Source organism: Dendrobates tinctorius, unplaced genomic scaffold (assembly GCF_039654945.1).
Source record: "Dendrobates tinctorius isolate UK_male_01 unplaced genomic scaffold, ASM3965494v1 ptg000219l, whole genome shotgun sequence".
NCBI classification, from domain to species: Eukaryota; Metazoa; Chordata; class Amphibia; order Anura; family Dendrobatidae; genus Dendrobates; species Dendrobates tinctorius.
The window spans coordinates 2,885,001-2,896,331 of record NW_027361886.1 but is presented as its reverse complement, the minus strand read 5'-3'; the positions used below and the strand labels follow the sequence as shown (position 1 = coordinate 2,896,331).

The following is an 11,331-nucleotide window of genomic DNA, read 5'->3' as shown; positions in this document are numbered from 1 at the left end:
TCTCCAGCTGTCAGTCCAGACCACCCTCCTGCGCCGCGCCAAGCGCAGCTCCTCAGTGCTCACAGGTACTACAACTCCCAACATGCAGCGCACTGCGTACGACCCTGTAGTACCCGGATACACTGATAAACTATAAATAACAAAAGCACCGCCCACTCCTTCCGAATGGACACACCCTATTGGTCGTTCTGCTGTCGATCAAATCGGGCTGGTGTTTTGATTGGTTTACAAGATGAGACTGGTTTTAACTTCCTTAAAGGGACAGCGCACTGCCCTCCCTGCAGCTGTTCTGTCATCACATGGCTAGCGAAATGTGAATTACTCTTCGGGCCACAATTGGAGCACGAACTCCAGCATGGTAAGAGCGGATGGGGTTAATGTCACGTGCTTCTTCATGAGATGAAAAGTTTACTGAAGTGCTCATAGCATGGAAAGGTTTATCGGCTTATAGATTGTAAAGAACGTCCAGAAGTTTTTCTGGGGATTTGGATTAGACAGACATACTTTACTTACTGATTACGTCAGTGCAGTAAAGTGATGGAAGTGGCCAAAACAACCAGTCAGTTTCCTGCTTTCATTTGCTTACTTGTGCACAACATGTATCCAAAACGAGGGGGATAAATGGAGGCAGGAATGGAAGGTAGTATTACTGTACAGAATGTACCCAGAGCCTGGAGGATGAATGGAGGGGGTAATGGAAGGTAGGATTACTGTACAGGATGTATCCAGAGCCAGGAGAATGAATGGAGGAGGTAATGGAAGGTCGGATTACTGTACAGAATGTACCCAGAGCCTGGAGGATGAATGGAGGGGGTAATGGAAGGTAGGATTACTGTACAGGATGTATCCAGAGCCAGGAGAATGAATGGAGGAGGTAATGGAAGGTAGGATTACTGTACAGAATGTATCCAGAGCCTGGAGGATGAATGGAGGGGGTAATGGAAGGTAGGATTACTGTACAGGATGTATCCAGAGCCAGGAGGATGAATGGAGGCGGTAATGGAAGGTAGGATTACTGTACAGGATGTATCCAGAGCCAGGAGAATGAATGGAGGAGGTAATGGAAGGTCGGATTACTGTACAGAATGTACCCAGAGCCTGGAGGATGAATGGAGGGGGTAATGGAAGGTAGGATTACTGTACAGGATGTATCCAGAGCCAGGAGAATGAATGGAGGAGGTAATGGAAGGTAGGATTACTGTACAGAATGTATCCAGAGCCTGAAGGATGAATGGAGGGGGTAATGGAAGGTAGGATTACTGTACAGGATGTATCCAGAGCCTGAAGGATGAATGGAGGGGGTAATGGAAGGTAGTATTACTGTACAGAATGTACCCAGAGCCTGGAGGATGAATGGAGGGGGTAATGGAAGGTAGGATTACTGTACAGGATGTATCCAGAGCCTGAAGGATGAATGGAGGGGGTAATGGAAGGTAGGATTACTGTACAGAATGTATCCAGAGCCAGGAGGATGAATGGAGGAGGTAATGGAAGGTAGGATTACTGTACAGGATGTATCCAGAGCCTGAAGGATGAATGGAGGGGGTAATGGAAGGTAGGATTACTGTACAGAATGTATCCAGAGCCAGGAGGATGAATGGAGGCGGTAATGGAAGGTAGGATTACTGTACAGGATGTATCCAGAGCCTGAAGGATGAATGGAGGGGGTAATGGAAGGTAGGATTACTGTACAGGATGTATCCAGAGGATGAATGGAGGGGGTAATGGAAGGTAGGATTACTGTACAGGATGTATCCAGAGCCTGAAGGATGAATGGAGGGGGTAATGGAAGGTAGGATTACTGTACAGGATGTATCCAGAGCCTGAAGGATGAATGGAGGGGGTAATGGAAGGTAGGATTACTGTACAGGATGTATCCAGAGCCTGAAGGATGAATGGAGGGGGTAATGGAAGGTAGGATTACTGTACAGAATGTATCCAGAGCCAGGAGGATGAATGGAGGAGGTAATGGAAGGTAGGATTACTGTACAGGATGTATTCAGAGCCTGGAGAATGAATGGAGGGGGTAATGGAAGGTAGGATTACTGTACAGGATGTATCCAGAGCCTGAAGGATGAATGGAGGGGGTAATGGAAGGTAGGATTACTGTACAGAATGTATCCAGAGCCAGGAGGATGAATGGAGGGGGTAATGGAAGGTAGGATTACTGTACAGGATGTGTCGAGAGCCTGGAGGATGAATGGAGGAGGTAATGGTAGGTAGGATTACTGTACAGGATGTGTCGAGAGCCTGGAGGATGAATGGAGGAGGTAATGGAAGGTAGGATTACTGTACAGAATGTACCCAGAGCCAGAAGGATGAATGGAGGGGGTAATGGAAGGTAGGATTACTGTACACGATGTATCCAGAGCCAGGAGGATGAATGGAGGGGGTAATGGAAGGTAGGAATACTTTACAGGATGTATCCAGAGCCAAGAGGATGAATGGAGGCGGTAATGGAAGGTAGGATTACTGTACAGGATGTACCCAGAGCCTGGAGGATGAATGGAGGCTGTAATGCAAGAGATGATTACTGTACAGGATGTATCCAGAGCCAGGAGGATGAATGGAGGCGGTAATGGAAGGTAGGATTACTGTACAGGATGTACCCAGAGTCTGGAGGATGAATGGAGGCTGTAATGCAAGAGATGATTACTGTACAGGATGTACCCAGAGCTTGGAGGATGAATGGAGGGGTAATGGAAGGTAGGATTACTGTACAGAATGTATCCAGAGCCAGGAGGATGAATGGAGGGGGTAATGGAATGTAGGATTACTGTACAGGATGTCGAGAGCCTGGAGGATGAATGGAGGAGGTAATGGAAGGTAGGATTACTGTACAGGATGTGTCGAGAGCCTGGAGGATGAATGGAGGAGGTAATGGAAGGTAGGATTACTGTACAGAATGTATCCAGAGCCAGGAGGATGAATGGAGGGGGTAATGGAAGGTAGGATTACTGTACAGAATGTACCCAGAGCCAGGAGGATGAATGGAGGGGGTTATGGAAGGTAAGATTACTGTACAGGATGTATCCAGAGCCTGGAGGATGAATGGAGGGGGTAATGGAAGGTAAGAATACTGTACAGGATTTATCCAGAGCCAAGAGGATGAATGGAGGCGGTAATGGAAGGTAGGATTACTGTACAGGATGTATCCAGAGCCAGGAGGATGAATGGAGGGGGCAATGGAAGGTAGGATTACTGTACAAGATGTACCCAGAGCCTGAATGATGAATGGAGGGGGCAATGGAAGGTAGGATTACTGTACAGGATGTATCCAGAGCCAGGAGGATGAATGGAGGGGGTAATGGAAGGTAGGATTACTGTACAGAATGTACCCAGAGCCAGGAGGATGAATGAAGGGGGTAATGGAAGGTAGGATTACTGTACAGGATGTATCCAGAGCCAGGAGGATGAATGGAGGGGGTAATGGAAGGTAGGAATACTGCACAGGCTGTATCCAGAGCCAAGAGAATGAATGGAGGCGGTAATGGAAGGTATGATTACTGTACAGGATGTATCCAGAGCCAGGAGGATGAATGGAGGGGGCAATGGAAGGTAGGATTACTGTACAGGATGTACCCAGAGCCTGGAGGGTGAATGGAGGAGGTAATGGAAGGTAGGATTACTGTACAGGATGTGTCGAGAGCCAGGAGGATGAATGAAGGCGGTAATGGAAGGTAGGATTACTGTACAGGATGTGTCGAGAGCCAGGAGGATGAATGGAGGCGGTAATGGAAGGTAGGATTACTGTACAGGATGTGTCGAGAGCCTGGAGGATGAATGGAGGCGGTAATGGAAGGTAGGATTACTGTACAGGATGTCGAGAGCCTGGAGGATGAATGGAGGAGGTAATGGAAGGTAGGATTACTGTACAGGATGTGTCGAGAGCCTGGAGGATGAATGGAGGAGGTAATGGAAGGTAGGATTACTGTACAGAATGTATCCAGAGCCAGGAGGATGAATGGAGGGGGTAATGGAAGGTAGGATTACTGTACAGAATGTACCCAGAGCCATGAGGATGAATGGAGGGGGTTATGGAAGGTAAGATTACTGTACAGGATGTATCCAGAGCCTGGAGGATGAATGGAGGGGGTAATGGAAGGTAAGAATACTGTACAGGATGTATCCAGAGCCAAGAGGATGAATGGAGGCGGTAATGGAAGGTAGGATTACTGTACAGGATGTTTCCAGAGCCAGGAGGATGAATGGAGGGGGCAATGGAAGGTAGGATTACTGTACAGGATGTACCCAGAGCCTGAAGGATGAATGGAGGGGGCAATGGAAGGTAGGATTACTGTACAGGATGTATCCAGAGCCAGGAGGATGAATGGAGGGGGTAATGGAAGGTAGGATTACTGTACAGAATGTACCCAGAGCCAGGAGGATGAATGAAGGGGGTAATGGAAGGTAGGATTACTTTACAGGATGTATCCAGAGCCAGGAGGATGAATGGAGGGGGTAATGGAAGGTAGGAATACTGCACAGGCTGTATCCAGAGCCAAGAGGATGAATGGAGGCGGTAATGGAAGGTATGATTACTGTACAGGATGTATCCAGAGCCAGGAGGATGAATGGAGGGGGCAATGGAAGGTAGGATTACTGTACAGGATGTACCCAGAGCCTGGAGGGTGAATGGAGGAGGTAATGGAAGGTAGGATTACTGTACAGGATGTGTCGAGAGCCAGGAGGATGAATGGAGGCGGTAATGGAAGGTAGGATTACTGTACAGGATGTGTCGAGAGCCAGGAGGATGAATGGAGGCGGTAATGGAAGGTAGGATTACTGTACAGGATGTGTCGAGAGCCTGGAGGATGAATGGAGGAGGTAATGGAAAGTAGGATTACTGTACAGGATGTATCCAGAGCCAGGAGGATGAATGGAGGGGGTAATGGAAGGCATGATTACTATACAGGATGTATTCAGAGCCAGGAGGATGAATAGAGGCGGTTATGGAAGGTAGGATTACTGTACAGGATGTGTCGAGAGCCAGGAGGATGAATGGAGGGGGTAATGGAAGGTAGGATTACTGTACAGGTTGTATCCAGTGCCAGGAGGATGAATGGAGGGGGTAATGGAAGGTATGATTACTATACAGGATGTATTCAGAGCCTGGAGGATGAATAGAGGCGGTTATGGAAGGCAGGATAACTGTACAGGATGTATCCAGAGCCAGGAGAATGAATGGAGGAGGTAATGGAAGGTAGGATTAATGTACAGGATGTATCCAGAGCCAGGAGGGTGAATGGAGGGGGTAATGGAAGGTAGGATTACCGTACAGAATGTATCCAGAGCCTGAAGGATGAATGGAGGCGGTAATGGAAGGTCGGATTACTGTACAGGATGTATCCAGATACAGGAGAATGAATGGAGGAGGTAATGGAAGGTAGGATTACTGTACAGAATGTATCCAGAGCCAGGAGAATGAATGGAGGGGGTAATGGAAGGTTGGACTGTATTTCACATCTAATTGGAGTTGATAATATTAAGTAGGCTATGATTTCTTCAAAATTCAGATTATGATGACTGATACCTTTCTTTGGTATTGCTTTGTAGGGCTTGTTAGGGCCTATCATGGCAAGCATACATTGAGAAAGGGGCTATTTGCGTTCCTAGGGTGCCAACCTCCACCGTACGTTAGGAACCGGATAAATCGAAATCGTTGTTACTCTTACCTCTCTTCTTCTTCTTCTATGGTCTTTAGTCAGGCATACCTATATTGGATGCCCATACATACATTGATTGTAACATATTTTTGATATTTTTTTTATTTAAAAAATATCAATAAAAGTGACATTTTATTTAATTTTTTTTATTTCATTTCGGTGAACTAATTGCCTATTTCGTACACTGAATACTAGCCTTTTGGTGATGACTGGCCTTCTAGAGTGGTGATGGGTGATGTAAGCTATTGTGCATGTTAGACTGGTTTCACCCATCTGACATTCACGGTTCAACGTGGATCGTGATGCCCAGTGGCCAGAATTCTGACCCGAAGTCAACAACCTCCTAGACGCATATAATGCTATTGAGGTTGTGTTGGGAGACCTGCGGCCTGATTATCCCGGTTCCATGCATGTCAGATGTGTGAAACAGGCCTATGCTACTTTTACTGAAATTCATGTTCTGTCTGTCATAAATTGATTTTTTTCCTCCATACCTGAAATGACATCTAAGTTTTGGGATGATGACAGCTGGGTAAATAATACTGCTTTTTAAGATAGTCATCCTTTGATAAGGGTAAACTGGTGGGAATGCAATTTAGGCATTCTTTCAGGTAGGCATTAGGCAACCTTCACATTCACACAGGTATGCATTTTCTGTGTCCAAGCAGGCAGATTTATTAAAGTTCATAAATCTTTTCCAGCAAAACAGATAAACAGCTATTCGGTATAAGGCAACACGCAAACTAGTCCATACAGTTGTACAGGGCTCACACCTTCACATTGTTGTCCAGAATCTCACCGCTTTGTCTGACCAGAAGCAGGTCTCTCCAGCTCCCACAGAGACCATGTCTCAGAGATGTTTCCACCTCTACACACAGTTATGAGCAGGTCAGCTGCACCTAACGGATTGGAGGAAGGGATTGACCGATCCCACCCGCTACGTAACAGTCATTCCTGACACCTTCACCCTTTGCTGCTTCACTAAGTAAAACCTCTCAGCACTCTTAGTGCTGGAGCTTTTTGCGGGTGTCATATCATCGAGGCCATCTACCTCAGTGACACATCACTCCATCTTGGACTTGTCAGTAGCAGACACCATCTTGCTGCCTGTCTATAGGAAGTAAAGTGCTATTTGTTCTACAAGGGAAACGCTATATTGCAAGAGTTGTACAGATCAGTCCTAATATATATGACAAATAGTTTGTAACATCTAGTGTACTATAATGTGTACCCGTATATTTTTGTTCTACTTGAGGTGCTAATTGCTAATCACTGTATTTGTTCTCATTCTCTCCAGGCTGTAATGGGGGTACAAATGATCGTCACCTTACTGATGGCCAGTGTCATGTACAGGGTGTCTCCTCACTATTCCCTTGCACGGTGGCTTTTATGCAATGGCAGGTGAGTTTATTGAGAAATAATAAGGTTAATTTCTGAGCTTTTCTAGAGATGTATTATCTGGAACTCATGTGTTCATCCTCTATAAATGTCCTCAAAACAACTTGTCTAATATGGAGATCTGTCAGGTTTTTTTTTTCTTGCAGTACTGAAACATTCAGTAATAAAATATTCAGTATAACAATAGACTATAGCATGCACCAAGGTTTTAGACAACAGAACATGGGGGGGATAAGGTATAGCAAAGGTTTATATCATGTATAGAGGTGTTCCAGTGTCTGGAGTAAAAGTAGGGGTTAATTCATAATGATTTAAGTTATGAGCAGCTTTATTTCTTGGTAGTCTAGGCTAAAGTGGGGAGTTAATACTTAGTAGTCTAGCTTATGAGGAATTTAAAGAAGCACTCCTCCCATCAAAATGTTTATCCTCTTAATATACTGCAATCATCATATTATATAGCACTGTGGACTTACAATTGCTCATTCTGCCTTTCTACCCAGCTAATTCTTATTTTTCCATTAGGTCTATGACATCAGTGATTACAAAATGACGAGCTGAATCCATATAAGCTCTATGTAGAAACAGGAGGTCAATTTTCCCTGTATGAGACATGAGTCATTGCAAAAGTCAATGACAGGGGAGGAGCGGAGCAGCTGGGTCAGGAGTTGAAGAGAGGAATTATTTCTTCATGGAAAAGATACTTTGATGGGAGGAGGAGTGCTACTTTAATACCAGCTGGTTTACTCTCCTCCCCAGACTCCAGTAACCTGTTCTGATTTAAGATGAGCATGTTTAGCTTTCTCTCCTATTGATACTGTTTGTACAGAGTAGTATAGGGCCTAATATATAGAGGAAATTGTGGATATGAACAGCCACAGTTCTTTCAATGAGCTGGAAGAGCATTTAATGTGTGATTTGCCAATTAATAGTATTTAGAAGCCTGGCACCTTTAGGTCTAGTTGACTGCCAACTAGAAGATGTCTAACTTTTTAGCAAGATTTTATTTATTTTTTCAATGAGCACCTGTTACCCATTTTTTCATGTTGAACTGGACGCACGATGTAATAGTGGCTGAAAAGCGAAAATAAATGTGGTGGATTTTTTTTTTTTTTTTTTATGTCTTTTTAATTTCCTCTCACCATTACAAAGCTATTAGCAATCAAAGTATTGGCACCTAATAAGTTAAAAATGGGTTGTCCACTACTCGGACAACCCTTCTCAATCCCTATGTACTACTTTCCGAGTAAAATGATAACACACATACTCACCTCTGGTGCAGGCAGTGTTGGCACTCACTCTCCCGAGGCTTGTGTCACATTATTAATGAGCCAGTCTCAACACCACTGGAGTGGCACCTGCACCAGAAGTGTGTATAGGTGTTGTTATTTTACTTGGGGGGAAATATAGTGATGGAGAAGGGGTTGTCTTTCAACACCAACTTGAATTAAAAAAAAAAAAAAAGTTAATCAGTTCATTTTAATAATAATAATAATAATCATATAATCATTTTCACTAGGGACGTGTACTTCTCCCTGTATGAGGAGGAAAGATGATGGAAGGGTTTGTAATGTGACACAACTAATCTCAGTTGTGCTGCCTTTGCTCCCATTTTAACCTTATCTGAAAGCTGTGAATCATTTATGCTCAATACCCAGTACTGTCTTATCATGCAGAAGGTTAGACCAGGAGATCAGACATCTATCCTTACATCTGACACACTGAGAAACTTAAGTTTTGTTGGGGCATGTTCTATCGCTAGTATGTCGCTGCCTGCATATGATTGAGCACCTCATACAGGCAGAAGCACACACTTCCAGCGAAAACTGTTAACAACCATTTGAACTTGATTTTTTTTTTTTTTTTAACTCATTAGGTGTCAATACTTTGATTGCTAATGTCTCTGCAACGGAGAGTCGAATGGAGAGTCAGAATTTAAAAAAGTAAAACCATGGTTTTTTTAGCCACTATGAAGTTGTGTGACCAGTTCAACATGAAAAAATTGGTGAAAGATCCACTTTAAGCTAGACAGCACTTTTTTGTTTGTTTTTTAATCTGGAAAACACACAATTATGTTGTTAAATGAAAAAATGCTAAGTGCATGAACACCTTGTTTTTATACTCTAAACATTCTGAGAGGTTGACCCACTCAGCTGCTGGCAGAGGTAATCACAGGAACACTTCTTGGTAAATCACCTGCTGGTTTTTTAGAGCAAACCATAAACCATAGCAGGGCTGAACAAAGTAAACATGGCCTTTCTGGCATAATGGCAAAACAAAACAAAGATAAAGTCCAATAGAGTCCTTTTCCTGCAGTATTCACCAGAAGGGAACACTCCTCCTGGAGCCACGTCTGGAGACTTTCTCTCACTCCCATGACAGCACCACGGAGAGTGGGGATCCGCCCATCCTGGACAGGAACCTACAGATAAAAAGGGCGGTACCTCCCCTCCGCCTTCAGTTGGGTTCCTGTCCCTGACGGGTGACCTACAGAACCAGCAGCAGCAGCTTACCAAAGAGGAGATCCAGGGCCGTCCCGTCCGAGCATTGACAGCGGGGAGGCCCCTGTCACGGTGGGGTCGGTTCCTGAAGCCGCCACCGCTGCAGCCGACGGGCTCGACAGGGTGGGCGGGGGGGAGTGGACCGAGCCGCCGCTCCGGAAAGGGGGCTGGTGGGGACCCAGGGCATGCGCGGGCCGCGCTATGGTACAGAGGTGTACCAATATGGCGCTGCCCCGGAAATGAACAAACGACTTCCGGGTCCCCGCGGTCGGCGCATGCGCACGGCGCACTCCCGGACAGTGAGCGGTGCAGCCTGGGAGGTGACGTCACACGCCGGGAGATTCCAAAATGAAAGTGCTCCTGGCTGGAAGCATCCCGGAAGTGGGGGACAGGGGAACAGCAGGAGCAGCAGCCCAAGCAGGAGCCAGGCAGCAGCGACACCACCATCTCCGTCAAAAGAGCGGACAGGCGTGGTGACCGGTCTAGTAGCCACTCCACGCAGCGCAGCAGATCGGCTGCAAGGAGCAGTCACCATCCTTGGATCAGCCCGCACGGGACCTGAATCCACCTCCCGAACTGGTACATGCAACCGCGCATACCTGGTGAGTGACGTTCGAGAATGTTCACCATTGTAACAGACTTCTTTTCCCTTATCAGGGAAATAAGAAGGGGGAAAACAAAGAACGGGGTATGCCCCACTGGTAGCAGAGCCCTACCAATCTCATGAGATAAGAGGCTCCGTGAATCCCGCGGACCTAAGAGCTGTAATCAGTTCAGAGGTTCAGAGTACCCCCCTTTTCATCCCTGACATGGGGGGGGGGGGGGAGTTAAAGGGAGGGACGCCATAGCGGGTTCCCAGTCACATGTCTCGACGTCAGAGGAGATTTCCTCACATACCTCTGCGTCAGACGAGCAAACGGGAGGCCATCATTGTACTCCCCTAGAGGAGGTGGACACGCTGATAAAGGCAGTAAGATCTACCATGGGGGTGGCAGACCCTCGCCCTGATAGGCCAGTCCAGGACAGAATGTTGGGGGACTGGGCCAAAAGAAATGCAGGGTGTTCCTGCTAAACGAGAATGTACAGGGGTAAAAAAAAAAAAGGGGGGGAAAGGCCGGATAGGCAGTCTCTTCCCTTAAGAGGAAATATCCCTTTGACCAAGGGGCATCCACATCTTGGGACAAGGCCTCGAAATCTGAAGTAGCTGTCGCCAAGGTCTCAAAAAAAAAAAAGTTTGCACTCCCCTTTGATGATAGAGGTACTCTGAATCACCCCTTAGGCCGATACCTTCCTCAAGGGTGCTTGGGAAGCAATAGGCCAGCTATAGCGGCAACATGTACCTCCAGAGCCTTATGGTATGGGTGGATCAACTAGATAAATAGCTGAGGGAAGGTACACCCAGGGGAAAGGATTCGGGAATCTATTCCAAGAATAAGGAGGGCAGGCGGCCTTCTCGGCGGACTTGTCAGCCGACTCAGTAAGATTATCATCCAAAGCGGGAGCCCTGTCAAAACGCAGCCCGAAGAAAGTTGTGGCTCAAATGTTGGCCAGGGGATTTACAAGCTTAAATGAAGATATGCTCGATCCCCTGCGAAACGAAGTTCCTATTCAGGGAGACGTTGGATCACCTCCTCCAAAGGCAGGGGATAAAATGAAGGGATGCCCAAACCTGGGGCCTATAGATTTTAAAAGGTCCTTTCATAACAAAGTTCTTTCAGAGGAGGTCACCGAGGGAACAGGAATGGGATGAGAGAAGAGGAGATAGAGGT

At 46.2% G+C, this 11,331-nt stretch overlaps 1 protein-coding gene across 3 annotated transcripts in view; it reads left to right on the top strand.

Annotated features, from left to right (window-relative positions):
* Window positions 1–219: 219 nt before the first annotated feature.
* The window catches only part of TMEM161A (transmembrane protein 161A), a 43,073-nt gene continuing 31,961 nt past the window's right edge, over window positions 220–11,331 (top strand). Inside the window, exons 1-2 of one of the 3 annotated variants that reach the window (XM_073555118.1) lie at window positions 220–358; window positions 6,964–7,067. In XM_073555118.1, the coding sequence (XP_073411219.1) occupies window positions 356–358; window positions 6,964–7,067 (107 nt within the window). In that variant the 5' untranslated portion in view covers window positions 220–355. Of the gene's footprint in view, window positions 359–540; window positions 560–591; window positions 641–6,963; window positions 7,068–11,331 lie in introns of those variants that run through there. The other 2 variants (XM_073555120.1, XM_073555119.1) reach the window with 2 other exon arrangements.